The sequence below is a fragment of the Mytilus edulis genome, chromosome 12, assembly GCF_963676685.1.
Source record: "Mytilus edulis chromosome 12, xbMytEdul2.2, whole genome shotgun sequence".
Taxonomy (NCBI): Eukaryota; Metazoa; Mollusca; class Bivalvia; order Mytilida; family Mytilidae; genus Mytilus; species Mytilus edulis.
Genome location: NC_092355.1, coordinates 42,457,496 through 42,474,161, shown reverse-complemented (window position 1 = coordinate 42,474,161; position 16,666 = coordinate 42,457,496). Strand labels below are relative to the sequence as shown.

General features: G+C 32.2%; 1 protein-coding gene across 8 annotated transcripts in view; it reads right to left on the bottom strand.

The window, feature by feature from the left end:
* Positions 1–13,325: 13,325 nt before the first annotated feature.
* Positions 13,326–16,666, bottom strand: part of LOC139498509 (neurogenic locus notch homolog protein 1-like) — a 111,248-nt gene continuing 107,907 nt past the window's right edge. For all 8 annotated transcript variants that reach the window (XM_071286925.1, XM_071286930.1, XM_071286933.1 and 5 more), the window contains 2 exons: positions 15,886–16,484; positions 13,326–13,414 (listed from right to left, as the gene is read on the bottom strand). In XM_071286925.1, coding sequence (XP_071143026.1) covers positions 15,886–16,484 — 599 coding nt within the window. In that variant the 3' untranslated portion in view covers positions 13,326–13,414. The remainder of the gene's footprint in view (positions 13,415–15,885; positions 16,485–16,666) is intronic.

Sequence of the window (16,666 nt, the reverse complement as noted above, 5' to 3'; positions counted from 1 at the left end):
CTGGCTATCCAGGAATGGAGTATTTTTTAATCAACAGCATTGTCCTATATTAGTTATCTTAGAAAGTCTTGCTGATTGCTGAATAAAACTACAATAGGGAACAATTTGACACTGATTGTATTTAGTAGTGTCAGTCCTTTGATTATGACCCGTGTATATAGCAAAATCCTAAATACACCGTTTGGTGGTGCGCCTGTCAAATGCGGAACGTACAGATAAGGTAGTCGCTGAATATACTATTTGTATCGGTATCGGATTCGACCCGGAACTTGTTAATTATTGGCAATATTAATTATGCTGAAAACAAAAGGGTCTGGAGTGGTGTAATTTTTAATCTACACCATTGTCCTATATTAGTTATATATAGAGTTGAATTCTTTGATTTGTCGTTTTTACCCGATGACGGCTGACAAATTGGACCTCGTAATTTTAGTATTATAGATAAAACACAAGCTTATTTTAATATGTATTTTTTTTTTAAATTAGGAGGTAAACTGAACATTTCACAGATCAAAATGAACGATCATATGTCATCCTCCGAAGTAAAGCAACACAAAATTTGTTAATGTCAGGTTAACTTCAGTGGTAATTTGGCCTTCGAGTCGTAGAGAGTTGAATCAATAGCAATCATACCCACATCTTCTTTTTGTTATATTTCCATGAAGAATAAAAGTTAAACACGTTTTCAGGTGAGGCTTTGGAGATTTTCTCCGTATATATTCCTCTTTGCAAATATATAGTACAATAGATTGCTACATTATATGTTTTCTCTTTTTGATATGAAAATACTCGTATCCACGTGCTCAGACTTCCTGTGTTTTCTTTCCATGTCTTGACTTGGTCATAAGATGTTATATATCGATTTACATTTATGGAAGTTCGCGTGTCATTTTTCGGAATTATTGTCAGATTTTCGGAACTCTCCGATTCTATCCATTTAAATGCATTTAAAAAATGCCCACTAACTCCCATTTTTCTTTTTATAAATCTTTTACATGTATAATTATTCTTATTTGATAGTCTTTGAAAACTTCAACTTGTCAATGATAACATTATGAAAAAACAAGAGAGAACATTTTCCCGCCAAAATTTCAATGGCGAATATCTCGAAAAGAAGCACATTGACCTATATTTTATTTTTACTCTTTTGGTTTCTTTATAGATCCCCTATCAGTATATACTAGTGTTATGAAAGGTTATTATTTTGAAACTGAGTAGCGAACATCCTTCAATTCGAGGAAAGAGCCATTCACGATAACCCTGCAAATGTGTACCCCAGGAATATAATTACTTTCATAGTAGTTATCTCATTGAGAATCATTGACAATCATACCAAATCTAGATTTAAACACTTGCAGCAGCTTAATTGCTTCTGAACAATAAACAATTTTATCTTTGTTAAATTAATATATAAAAGATGTGTATATCAATAGATATACAAAGCTATTTTCATTGATTTCTTGTATAGTTTCTGAAATCTTAGATCTAGAAATTAAACGATTCTTTTTGATCGTATCAGAAAATATGATTACTTTTCCATTTAGATAATTACACATTTTAATGACTCAATCTTTAAACTTTATTACCAAGCCACACGTGTGACAAATTGAGTTTGATAATTTATAATAAATTGCAATATCCAACTATCTCTAAAATTTGATAAATAACCACAGCCATCAGAACAATTTTAAATGAGGTAAGTAAAAAATATTTAAAATAATGTTAAAGTAATTACTGATTTGTATTCCCATACATTTGTAGTCCTGTCGAAACAATATAATAAGTATAACGTAAAAAAATTGTTGTTCATTCTTTTATTTATTACGAAGCGGCAACATATCCGGTATTTATGTATTATAGAAATGCGGGAACAAAGTAATTCATTTTGTTTATAATATAGCGAAATAAGATCAATCTTAAATCAGAAACAGGGAACTTCAGTAAAGGCATTTACATTCAGCTGGTATTATATTGAAAATTGATGTTTCTATATTCAAATGATTTTACTAGAAATGTATATATCTGTCATAAAAGAAAACCTCGATACATCGGTCATATTTTTGTTCCTTTATGTTGTATTACCCTTCAATATTTTAACAAGTTTGGGATTTTCAAATGGCTGTTGTTCGTGTGTTTCTTTGTCAACTGTATTCTCAAATTTATTTATATTGTAGTCCTGTGGTGTTGAGTTGTCATTTTAATGTTATATTTCACATGGCTGTAAAAGGGGAGGTTTGGCATGTCACAAAACCAGGTTCAACCCGCCATTTTTTCCTTTAAAAATGTCTTGTACCAAGTCAGGAATATGGCCATTGTTATATTATAGTTCGTTTCTGTGTGTGTTACATTTCAACGTAGCGTCGTTTGTTTTCTCTTATTTTTGAGTGTAAATTCACATTGCGATAAGACGTGTCACGGTACTTGTCTATCCCAAATTCATGTATTTGGTTTTGATGTTATATTTGTCATTCTCGTGGGATTTTGTCTGATGCTTGGTCCGTTTCTGTGTGTGTTACATTGTAGTGTTGTGTCGTTGTTCTCCTCTTATATTTAATGCGTTTCCCTCAGTTTTAGTTTGTTACCCCGATTTTGTTTTTTGTCCATGGATTTATGAGTTTGAACAGCGGTATACTACTGTTGCCTTTATTTATTCATCACAGGAGAAACAGTTATTGTCAAAATGCGCATCTGGTGCAGATATGATAAGTACCGTTAATGAGCCCAACAACATAGGTTTCAATAAACCATTATTCTACACCCTGTATAAAGAAACAACCATAACTATTTAGCATAGATTTTGTATTGTTATCTCTTGAACCTTTTGTATACTGTTTAATTTCGATTTAATTATGAAATTATTCATCTACCTGGAAAGTATCCGTATAACAAAATCAAGAATATTCGAAACAGATGCATTGTTAAGTACATATAGATTTTACCACTGCATCGAGTGTGATACGATATTTATCCACTCGAGACAGTTAAATTTTCATTTAACCTCAAATCTAAAACGCGAGGCTCGTCGAGCGGTTTACATATTTAAAATTTAACTGTCGAGAGCGGATAAATATCGTATTACACGAGATTTTGGTGGTGGAATTTGTTTCTCTAATGGTTTTCAAACAATACACAGGCAATCTTATTGCTTCTTTGCGACCGATCTGCAAAAAGACGTACGTGTTTTTTCTAGGTGACGTCATCAGGTCGCCTTTTTTCATGCCGTCACAATCGAAAATTCAGTGGAAAACAAGAATATTCGACGTCATAATCGGATTTTAACCAATGAAGAACTGAGATCAAACGAACCACACGTTGATTATTTTTTTTATACAATGGGTGCAGAAAGGGATAAATTGACAAAGAATTAGAGAAATGTGTATACACACACGTATATAATCGAAATTCATTGACAGAAACAATGTTATCATTTTCTTTTGAATTACGCGAAATGGCAAATAATTAACCAAACATACGGAATTTTCATGATTATGCATCTATTTAAAACATTAAGTGAAAATTCAACTATGTTGTTGGCAAACTCAAGGTGCTTTTTAAAAGACTAAAATCTATACATACGCTTTCTGAATTCCGTAAAATTACTTGCTATTTATGTTCCTGTAACTAGTTCATATAACCCTCGAGGTCACAAACCTCCATAATATACATTGAAATACCGATTATACATATGTAAAAGTGTTATAGTTTTTTACCTAGCAATGCCATAATAAGTAAGTTTTTTTTACTTTCATGCATCTATGTACGCAAATGATTCGATTTATTCGTTTCAGTTTGAATTTTACCATTTTTTTTATATTATTCCATTCCATTCCAATTCTATTTTGATTAAAGTTAGTTATTTTTGTAAGGTGCATCATATTTTCCCTACTTACTACCCTTTTCATATTTATCAAATTTTATTTTTAAACAACATCCTTCGAAATTCTATTGGATTCCAGTTCTGTTGTTTTCCTTTGTCACTAGACAACATCCATAAGGTCTATTAGTTTTAACCAAACAATGACAAAGTTATGTTCATCCTCAACATCGTCTTTACACAAACATGCCTCAACAATCGTGCAACTTCACTTACAGTCATAAGAAACTTCAAATTACAAAAATAATGAATATGTTTTTTTATAACTCAATTAATGGATAGTTTTCATGTACATATAGTTTTCTCTGAAGAAAATTCTTTAATTTGTTCATATTTAGAAGAAGTTTACTTTATTTTTATATTCCCCGACATATTTTCCGTATGCAAAGTGACCTCAGTGTGACCCATCTCGTAAAAACCCGGTGATTGCAAATACGCATGGATGTCCTTAAAATAAACTATTATCTGATTGTACATGTTCAGCACGTGCTCAATATACACGCTTTTTTGTTGTTTATTGACAAACAGGTGACAATCGTTAAACTTCGGCTTCAAAACATAAACTTTAATTACCTGCCATATTTTCACAACACTGACCAATTGAATAAAAAAAATTGACGATTATACGAAATTTATGCGAAAAAAATGATAAAGTCGTGACTAAGTTTATGATGTTTGTATGCATTAGTTCAAGAATTGGAATAACATTATTTTTCACCGGTCACTCGTTTCATGACTTTAAAGCCAGAGGTTTTAAGGGGAGGCAATACCTTTTTATGTTAACATGTTTTAGGCTTTTCAAGGTGTTGTTAACTCTTATTTGAAATATATTTAAACTGTTCACTGTTAATTTTTGCATTTGTTGTTAACTGTTTTTGCCGAAATCGAGGTGTTGTTCACATGTTAACGGAGCCCCTATTGCCCCCTCTTCTAACCACCACACTAGATTCAATAATCTAAGGATATATATATATATTTTTTTTTTTGGTCTTTTAAAAAAAAGTTGTTTGTGCTGTTTTTAGACCCTTCTACAACGAAATTTGTTTTACATGCACACGTATAAAAATTGCGGTTTTATCCAACGCAATCATAGGTTTGAACGTAGTTTTCAATTTAGACTCGTTTATATTTTTTCGTTTGGGCTTGTATCATATTTTTCCTCCGGTTTATATGATCCGTTCATCCTACGTTGACTCTTAAAATTCAAGAGTCTATCTAAAAATGAGGGTACTTTTTCTAAAAATGAGGGTACTTTTTATATGGCCTTCCAAACACCGTTTCGATCCCTAACATCACTGAAGAGACATTTATTGTCGAAATCCGGATCTGATGTACAATGTTTTTTGTGCACCTCATGTTTGTGGTATAACATCTTTGCCGCAAGTTAATTGTTTTCTGTTTAGTATTAAATTAATATTAAGATCCATTTTGTTACATCTTGTGATCCATTTTATCAACCAATCTCCAATGGCAGTCAGCAGGTATTTGGAAGGCCATATAATTTACCTCAATTAAGGATAGACTCCTGAATTTAAAGAGTGAAAATAGGATGAACAGATCATATAAACCGAAGGGAAAATATGAAACAAGCCCAAACGAAAAAATATAAACAAGTCTAAATTGAAAACTACGTTCAAACCTATGATCGCGTTGGATAAAAACCGCAATTTTTATACAACTATTTAACAAATATAAATTGTAAAACAAAGAAAAATGTCAAAAAAGTTTAAAATTATCCGATTTTTTCACATAATAAAGCTAATTACTTCACTTATTAAAATAACCATCTTTTCTGAATTCTTTTATTTTGCAAATCTTCCTTCCTCTGAGTAATTCCTGGCTTTACGAACCATGATTATTTGGTTTGTGTTTGATTACATATGGCTAAGAGTCAGTATTGCAAAAGATTGAATACCTATCCTAGAACCTGACATCGACTTAACTTTAGGTACTTTTTTTTATTAACACTGTTGTCCTTACATATAAGCCTTTGAGTGTTTTCTTTTGCAGCGGCTTTGATCATGCTGTAATCTAGTTTATTTTCGGCTTATTGTTTTAGAAAGTCGCCTTTACATATATTTCTTTTTTCAACCATGGAAATAAACTCATCAAAGATACCAGGGGTAAATATATTTTCGCCAGACGCGCGTTTCGTCTATACAAGACTTATCTGTGACAATCGAATCCAAAAAAGGGTATTTGTTTGTTCAGCGTTCAATGATTTAATGAGATTACAACAGTATTTAACAAGAGTGCACACGCTGAAATGTCTCGCCTTCTTTACTAATCATTGATATTATGTTGATAGACCTAAATATAAAGCTTTATTACAACTGTCACATAAACTCAACATTAACCAAGAAAACAAAACATTGATCAATGAACCATGAAAATGAGGTCAAGGTCAGATGAACCATGCCAGGCAGACATGTACAGCTAACAATTCTTCAACACAACAAATATAGTTGACTTATTGCTTATAAATTAAGAAAAACAGACCAAAACACAAACACTTAACACTTAGCAATGGACCGTGAAAATGAGGTCAAGGTCAAATAAAACCTGCGTAACAGACACAAAGATCATAAGATATTTCATACACAAACTATAGTTGACCTAATGCATTAAGTATTTGAAAAATAGACCAAAACTCAAAAACTTTTACCACTGAACCATGAAAATGAGGTCAAGGTCAGATGACACCTGTCAATTAGACATGTACACCTTACAATCATTCCATACACCAAATATAGAAGACCTATTGCATAAAGTATAAGAAAATCAGACCAAAACACAAAAACTTAACTATAACCACTGAACCATGAAAATGAGGTCAAGGTCAAATGACACCTGCCAGTTGGACATGTACACCTTTCAGTCCTTCCATACACCGAATATACTAGCCCTATTGCTTATAGTATCTGAGATATGGACTTGACCACCAAAACTTAACCTTGTTCACTGATCCATTAAATGAGGTCGAGGTCAAGTGAAAATTGTCTGACGGGCATGAGGACCTTGCAAGGTACGCACATACCAAATATAGTTATCCAATTACTTATAATAAGAGAGATATTAACATTACAAAAAATCTGAACTTTTTTTTTCAAGAAGTCACTGAACCATGAAAATGTGGTCAAGGACATTGGACATGTGACTGACGGAAAGTTCGTAACATGAGGCATCTATATACAAAGTATGAAGTATACAGGTCTTCTAACTTCTAAAATATAAAGCTTTTAAGAAGTTAGATAACGCCGCCGCCGCCGGATCACTATCCCTATGTCGAGCTTTCTGCAACAAAAGTTGCAGGCTCGACAAAAACCGAGATTCAATATTCAAGATCTATTTATTAAATATGTGAGTGTGTGTAATTTGCGGAAATAGGGGAATCTTCATGATATGTCCTTTTTTTTTGTTTTACATTAATAAAAATTAATTATTTTTCCCCATTTGATGAATTTGTAATTAGCGATTCTCCTCGTGTATATTCTTGATAGCATTTAGCGAATGTTCACAATTTTATATTGTACCTCCGTAGATATGTACATACAGTAACTTCATTGAAATGGAGTTAGTTTTATATTAGAAATCAATGCTATTTATCTTTGGTGTACCGTTATATCCCGATTGTACATGTATACTATCCTAATGTGCTAATTTTCAATCAAAGAATGATTGATGACCTATCGAAATATACTAAAATAACACTTTGGTTTTCTGAATACCTTAAATGAGGATAATATTAGGCACATGCATAATATCATATTAAAATTATAATAATCTATATATAATTATTTCAAAAAATCGTTATATATTTAATATGGCTTCTTACTAAAGACGGGCACATTTTTTTGTGTCTAGTATACAAATGCTTTAACTTTCAGTATCTGATGAAGTTAGACATAGTCTTTGGTAGACGAAGCGCCCGTCTGGCGTATATACAAAATTTAATACTGGTATCTATGATGAGTTTATATACAACATTGTACAATGATCAATGAATGGGGCAATCTTAAACTATAAAATGTATAAAGAAAACATGTGTTTCATTTGTGAAGGCAAATTTGTGGAAATTTCACTTCTCATGGTTTTATTCATATTTTATAAATCTATTTATGTATATCTAGCTTTTATCTTGACTTTATAATAATTGAAAGTCCTTTATAACTTTAAATAACTTTAGTGTAAAATATGAAATTAAAAAAAGAAGTTGACCTGAAGATACTATGTTCCGCTTAATCGATGATCTGATGCACTTAGTTATAATAGAAAACAAATGCTGCTGTTTAGACAGTACGCAATACATATGTATTTGTATTAATAACATATTGGAAAGTCAACGAAACAGCGATCACCCCTAGTTTTTTGGTGGGGTTCGTGTTGTTTATTCTTTAGTTTTCTATGTTGTGTCATGTGTACTATTGTTTTTCTGTTTGTCTTTTTCATTTTTAGCCATGGCGTTGTCAGTTTGTTTTAGATTTATGAGTTTGACTGTCCCTTTGGTATCTTTCGTCCCTCTTCTATATATACCAACATATCGCTTTATTTAGACAAAAGCCCTTCTTAATTATTCGACCTTAATTTGTATTGATAACTATTAATCAACCTAATAATTTGAGAAGTCCTAACACATCTTTACATGGTTTTAATATTGATTTAGTTTTCATTTTAGGAAACAATAATCTTTTTACGAAGACAGAATATACTTAGGATCCCACATGACATTATCTGTGTTGAAATATCTAAACAACAAAATATCCGTTATCTATTAAATTAAAAGTAAGAAATGATGGAGAAAGACTCGAGTGCCAATTCAGGAAGCAACACCATAAAGTCATTTAGACCTATAAGAAATTTGTTTTTTAAGTTTTGTTTTGTCATTGGATGTGCCTTTCTCCTAGTTTGTTATCTCAGTTTTCTCCAACCTGAAAAGTTTCAATTACCAAGTGTTCTGTTCTATGAAAAAGTTCAAATACCACGTGTAATATGGATGTTTTGGGATAAAGGTTGGGAAAAAGCACCAAACCTACAATGCGCTTGCTTGAAATCATGGATGGAATTTAATCCAGATTATAAAATTGTTGCAATGGACATGAAACAAGCTGAAACTGTAATCAACCGTAAAAATCATTACACGGATGAAGCTTGGAACACGGCCCTTATTCAAGCAAAGTCTGATATTATCCGAATTGAACTTCTTGCACATTATGGAGGAATTTGGGCTGATGCAACTGTCCGCTGCAATGATCCACTTGCATCATGGATTGATAGTGCAATTGAACCGACTGGTTTTTTTGTGTATGAAAGAAGGGACTCTGCAGTAATTGAAAACGCGAGACCACATATCTCAAGCTGGTTCATAGCAACTACGAATTCATCTTATATTATATCTGAGTGGAGAAATCAGGTTCGGAAAATGTGGTCTACTAAACCGTACCCACCCGAGGTTCATGGATATTTTTGGGTGCATCGTATATTCCGGGACCTAACTCGAACAGATCAGGAATTCTATAATCAGTATAAAAAAATGCCATTAATGGATGCAGCAGGACCTCATTGCTTTGCAAACATTAAATCTTACATGAATAAAATGAAAACGAGTAAATGTAAAAGTCGATATAAAAGTTTTTACAATTATCTAAATATTTTTCTCATCAATCAAAATATTTGCAAAATAATGAATGATTTATTTTGATTTTTTTTTATCTTACATATTGAATTAGTTTTCAAGTAGGAAGGTTAATGTCTAGGTCATAGGTTGAATGGATACAATAATATTTTTATAATTATGTTTCATATTTTGTATTCTGGATAACCTTAGGGTCACTTTAGGTACATCTCACGTACACATGTCAAGCAGGTATTATCTTAGCCGTATTTGGTACAACTTTTTGGAATTTTGGATCCTCAATGCTCTTCAACTTTGTAATTGTTTGGCTTTTTAAATATTTTGCTATGAGCGTCACTGATGAGTCTCATGTAGACGAAACGCGCGTCTGGCGTACTAAATTATAATCCTGGTACCTTTGATAACTAATTAAAGTCGAAGGGAGAAAGACTATCAATGTTATGGGACGAACGATCTATGGGTAAGGGTAATGTTTCCATAACAAGGTAAACATAGTATGATATCCAACCCATACAAATCAAAGTGTTTGTATGAAATGTATGCTTTTCAATTTTAAGGAAAATTTAATTGTACTGGTATTTCGTGTATCTACGAAACCGTGGTTCAAAAAGACACGAAAAAGTAGATTCTGCATATAAAGGCTCTTGAAATCTTGATTGTTGTTTGCTATATCTATTGACGATATGTCATGCTTGTTCACGGGGAGAACACATTAACACTGACTATTTAATAGATACAAAATGTAGGTCCAGTAATGATTCCGTCCTGGATGAAGGTCGGGGAAATTTGTTTGTCATTGGTGTAAAAAAATAAAGTAAAATAACAGAAAAAAATCCATGGAGCTTCCAAAACGGAAAATCCCTTAACAAATAGCCAAATCACAAGCACACCAAACGAATGGAAAATAACGTGTCATATGCTGACTTTGAACAGGCATTTCCTTACGTTAAAAATACATATTAAATGACAGTATTTTGATAAATGATAGAAGGCCACCTTGGAATCCTCTAAACGATATGGAAGGTTTCTTAATCATATTAATGAGCAGGGCCGTGATATTCCTTACATAAATAATCGGACAGGACATTGAAGCATTTGAAGCACACTAGAAATGAAAATTAATATTTTCTTTCAATCAGATTACTGTAAATTCTGAAATTATTGTGAGGTTTTTCTAAATGCGACGAACTCGACAGTTCGATTATAAGTAACGCAAAAGTAAGAACTCGCATTTTTATATCGGAGACACATATTTGTATGTAGATTTCCCGGAAATCGCAATAATTAATCTCGATTTTTTTTTACCTATTCTTCGAAAATCACAAAAATAAATGCACCCAATAAGTTTTGTATCTACAGTGATCGAAGTCTGGAGTTGGCATGGCAATATTAAATTCTTATTATTGTCATTAAGGTTAGTTTCTTGTATATATAAAAAGGAAGATGTGGTATGATTGCCAATGAGACAACTCTCTACAAGAGACCAATTGACACAGAATTAAATTAATATAGTATGCCTTCAACAATGAAAAAAGCCGATATCGCATAGACAGCTATAAAAGGCCCAGAAATTACAATGTAAAACAATTCAAACGAGAAAACGAACGGCCCAATTTATGTATTTATAACCTATTCTAACATCGGATATGGACCTCTTTTAAACTGATTTTTAATGTGCGTTTTGCTGTGCGTTACTTTTTTCTTCTTTATATGATAGGGTTGATAAATTACAAAACATGGTCAACTCCGCCGAATTATTGAGCCTGTTCAGGAACCTCTAGCCCTAGTTATTTGTCATCTCTTCGTTGATTTTCGAGGCTAAAATATTTGAAAATCCAAAGCTTATTTAAAAGATGTAGAGCTATAAACCAAAAAGAACAAAAAAGTATAACCAAAGCCGGGAAGCACTCAGAGTTGTGCACGAGGGAGATATACATTTCTTAATTTAAAATAATTTCCAAATTTTTGTAACAGCACATTTTGGTTACACAAAATCAGTATTTTCATGCCGATAACGAATTACTGGCTACCGGGCTGGTAATACTCTATCAGTCAAGTTTTCAACAAAAGACAAGCGCTACTTTCACCTTGGTATTTTCGTCAAACTATTTTGATTCCGGTGCAACCAGTATGTCTTTCTTCTTGCAAACTAAATTATTAGCCTGGTGACTTTGAACAATTGTTCCAACTCATACAGACATAAAAGAGGGGTGAAAGATACCAGAGGGGCATTCAAAATGATAGATATAATATATACTGACAACGCCATGGCTAACAGAAAATGACAAACAGACGAATAGTACACACGACACAACATACAAAACTAAAGACTAAGCAACACCCACCAAAATCATGTGCTCAGTAAGGGTATGTATTCGATATCATCTGTGAAACGGATATGCCACAACGGTCACCAACTCAATGTCGTCCGTAAAATTTACGAAGGAATGATTTCAAATTCAACATTTGAAACTCTTGCCATGGTTAAATAGCTTCCTAGTCAGCAGCAACCCTCCTATCAAGGAAATCATCAGATGATCTTACATTGTAGTTGAATTAGGCTATCCAATTAGATTGCTTTTGTTTTCTACCTAAGATAACCTTAGCTGGTTTTTTTACGAAAGTTTGGTCCTCAATGCTTTTCAACTTTATTTGGCTTTTTAAACAATTTTGATTTGAGCGTCACTGATGCGTCTTTTGTAGACAAAACGTGCATCTGGCGTAAATATTAAATTTCAATACTGGTATATATGAGTATATTGATCATTAAGCCCCTAATGTTTCTATGTATATATTGTAATCGTGGGTTTCAAATGTTTATGTTATGCGTACAAATGTTTATTGTTATGCGTTTACTTTTCTACATTGGCTAGAGGTCCGGGGGGGGGGGGGGGTTTGAGATCTCATAAACATGTTTAACCCCGCCGCAATTTTGTGCCTGTCGCAAGTCAGGAACCTCTGAACTTAGTTAGTCTTGTATGATTTTTAATTTTAGTTTCCTGTGTATAATTCGAAGTTTAGTATGACGTCCATTGTCACTGTACTAGTATACATATTTTTTAAGGGGCCAGCTGAAGGACGCCTAAGGGTGCGGGAGTTTCTCGCTACATTGAAGACCCATTGGTGGCCTTTGTCTGTTGTCTGCTCTATGGTCGGGTTGTCGATTTGACACATTCCCAATTTCCTTTCTCAATTTGATGGTTTGAGCCTTCCTGATGAAAGTTAATCAGAAAATGGGCTTCGGAAGAGTAAATTTTATAAAGTTTTATTTTCATTTGTTATAAAAAAAAATCATAAATATACTGACCTTCATTGAAAATTTAAAACGGAAAGTCTGTGAAAAAATTTCAAAATCAAAAGCTCAAACACATTAAACAAATGGACAACAACTGTCATATTCCTGCCTTGGTACAGGCATTTTCATATGTAGAAAATGGTGGATTAAGTTTGGTTTTAAAGCTTGCTTAACCTCTAACTTGTATGACAGTTGCAAAAAAATCCATTATATTGACAACGATGTGTGAACTAAACAAACAGACATAATACTTACAAAGTTAAAATGGGGAGCAGTCAACTTTGGTTATAATCTTAGTCCCTATAGAACAAACAATTATGTAACAAAGATGCACAAAAGGCATATAGACAAAGCACATAGGCAAAATAGAAAAACAAGAATACAAAAATTTACCATGACACAATAACACAATGACGGGATTATAATAGTAAAAACATTACTACAGTAAAATTGCACCATTTTTCTTTTTCTTATCCAAGCAAATCCCTGCTTACAATCATCGGTGCACAAATGCAGATAGAAGACAATTTTGACACAATTTTATTTCATAATAAATATTATCATGCAAGACTCCTCAATTTTTTCTTCTTTTTTTCCCAGTTAAAGGTGATCTCTGAAATGATATAATATCATTATAAATTAAACTTAAAAAGATAATACTACAGCAAAAAATAGCTAGAAATGAAATATAAATGTCATATACACAATTCATTTTCATAAACAAACAATACATAAACAACTTTTTTGATAATGCTTTATTCAATGTTGTAAATTTTATTTCTTCCCCTTATTTTCGATGGAAACAAATTACCTATTCGAAAAAAATGAAATAAGTCAATCTATTTAAACAGTTATCAAAAGTACCAGGATTATAATTTTATACGCCAGACGCGCGTTTCGTCTACATAAGACTCATCAGTGACGCTCAGATCAAAATAGTTAAAAAGCCAAACAAATACAAAGTTGAAGAGCATTGAGGACCCAAAATTCCAAAACGTTGTGCCAAATACGGCTAAGGTAATCTACTCCTGGGGTAAGAAAATCCTTAGTTTTTCCGAAAAATTCAAAGTTTGGTAAACAGAAAATTTATTAAAATGACCATATAATTGATATTCATGTCAACATCGAAGTGCTGACTACTGGACAAGAGTGCATATGCTGAGATGCCTCATAAGTTCATAACACCCCTATTTCTTTCCAATTATGTTATAAAAGGTCATTAACTAAAAAAATAAGCAGATTCTAGATTTTTTTTCTTTCCATTTAATACCCAAATAATACCAAAGCAAATAAAGGGAAACAATCCTGAGTCAGCTTTCCCCACCCTTTATTTAGGAAAAATAATATCTTGAAAATTAGCTCCATAACCATCAATATTTTTTACATATTTTATTCCGTACTGAAATGCTCTTTTGACTTATAGTAGCAATTTTAATATCAAGATTTTTTTTCATTTCACCTAAATACATCCTTTATATATTTTACTTTTCTGATAATGTTCTACTTTTAGCCTAATACATAGTGTCCATGTTTGTTCCACTTACAGGAATAAATAATATTTCAATTGTCAAATAAACATAACTAGCTTGTAACAAAAAACAAAACAAAAAATAACATGGCAAAGAAAAAAACATTTTTTTAATTTATATAAATCAGTTTGTAAAAAAAAAAAAACAGCAAAGAAATAACAACTTTTTAATAAAAGAACACATTGAAAACAATTACCCTTGAAAAAAAAAGACTTTTGCCCTCAGATGATATAATGACTGATTGTTTTATAAAAGAGTCAATATCTTCATTGTGTTTTATTATAGAGATTTTCAGCATTTTTTTCTCATTTTTGATTCTGAGGGGAGAGACATAAAGTTTTGAGAAGATAATTTTTTTTCAAAAAGGACACTTCATACTTTATAATAGGAGGATCTTTCTTTAAAGCTCTTTTTTATATAGATCAGACCAGTGGTTTTCCTGTTAGAATTATTTCACACTAGTGATTTTGTGTCCCTTTACAGCTTTTTGTTCAGAATTAGCCAAGACTCCTGATTGAAGAGCAAACTTTGACCTATAATTGATTACTTTTTACACAATGTGATGGGGAGTTGTCTCATTGACACTTATACAACATCTTCTTATTTCTGTTTCAAACTTTGATTGAAAATAGTTTTGTGGTTCCAGAGAAGATTAAAAAAAAAGTGTGTGATGGCTGACAATTAGTACAACAGACACCACCAGATGAAAATATTTCACATCGCCTTTCAGGCTAGATGATCTTAAAAAGAAAAAAAAAGAAATTTCTACCTGTCTTGGTACATCACTTTTCAAAATAAGTGCCAAGATGAGCGCTCTTAAACTCACATTTAACCCTGCATGTGTCTGTATGTGCTTGGCCAAATTAACCTGCAATTCAGTGGTAGTAGAAAGTTGCTGTTTATCATATTTTGTTTTTTGTATTATTTTGTCATAAATCAAGAGAGTAAAGAAAGTTGGGAAATAGGAGACTTTTAAGATGATTATCCAGGAGAATAAAAACAAAATGACCTTTCTCAATACCATATAGGAAATATTTCTGTACAAAGTGGAAATGAATATATAGCAAGTCTAGCAATAAGTGAAAATGAATATAAAGTCTATCTAGCAATAAATGAAAAAGAATATAAAACTTATTCAGCAAAAAGTCAAAGAAAATATAAAGCTAGTCTAGCAATAAGTGATAAAAGAATTAAATGCCAGTCAAGCATAAGTGAAAATGAATAAAAGCTTGCTTAACAAAAAGTGAAAAAATGAATATAAAGTCAGTTCAGCAATCAGTGAAAAAAGAATATAAATCCAGTCTAGCAATAAGTATAAATGAATACACATGTAGTTAGTTAAGCAATAAATGAAAAAGAATATAAATCTAGTCACCAATTAGTGAAAATTATAAAAAAACAATCTTGCAATCAGCGAAAAATCATTTAAAGCCTGTCTAGCAATAAGTGAAAATATATATTCTAGCTTAAATACATCCTCTTAATCATAATAGTACATCCCATTCCCCCACAAAAAAAAGAAGTATCATCCCCCTCTTATAAATGTTTAACAAACCTAGTCCTGCTTACAGTTGACGACCTTATCTATTATGCTTTTTAGATCTAACCCTAGTTTATCAAAGTCTGTTTCCAAATAGTACTCTGGTAAAGAGGCCATTGCTTTCAAAGTATCACGATCAATGTCCACGCCGATTCCAACACTTATAAATACAGCATTCAGATTATCTTTTATCTTCTTTGCTGATTCTATATCTTTTAGCTTCCGCGTTGCTTCACTTCCTCCTACCCTTGAATTACCATCAGTTAACAGAATGATAACATCTCTAACATTTGGTCTGTTGCTTTGATGTGCTAGAACATTAAGCCGGGTGAAATCAACTGCTCCATGGATTTTTGTAGAACCTGACGCTGGTTTAACTATGGCTGCTATGTTAGCAATCAGATCTTGGCTGTTATCAAAGACATCAAAATGAAAATGTAGCCTCTGTTTTGTAGTAAAGGTTACCATAGCTACTTGGACATCATCTGTACCAATGGTGAGAATGTTGATTGTATCAAAAATAGCTTGTTTTGCTTGTTGAAACTGTGCGTCAGAAATGCTACCAGTTTCATCCAATATGAACACAACATCTACTGCCTTTGATGCATTACAAACTAAATGAAACAAATGGTAAAATCAGGGATAGATCAAGAAAGGGTTATAGGGAAGATTTTAAGAGGAATTTAAAACAAAAAAAATATTGAGAGTACCCCAGTGTATACAAATAGGTACCTGAGTTTCTCCAACTTATAGTGTAGGAATCTTTGTAATCTGATTGGCTGAGTGAGTGACATGT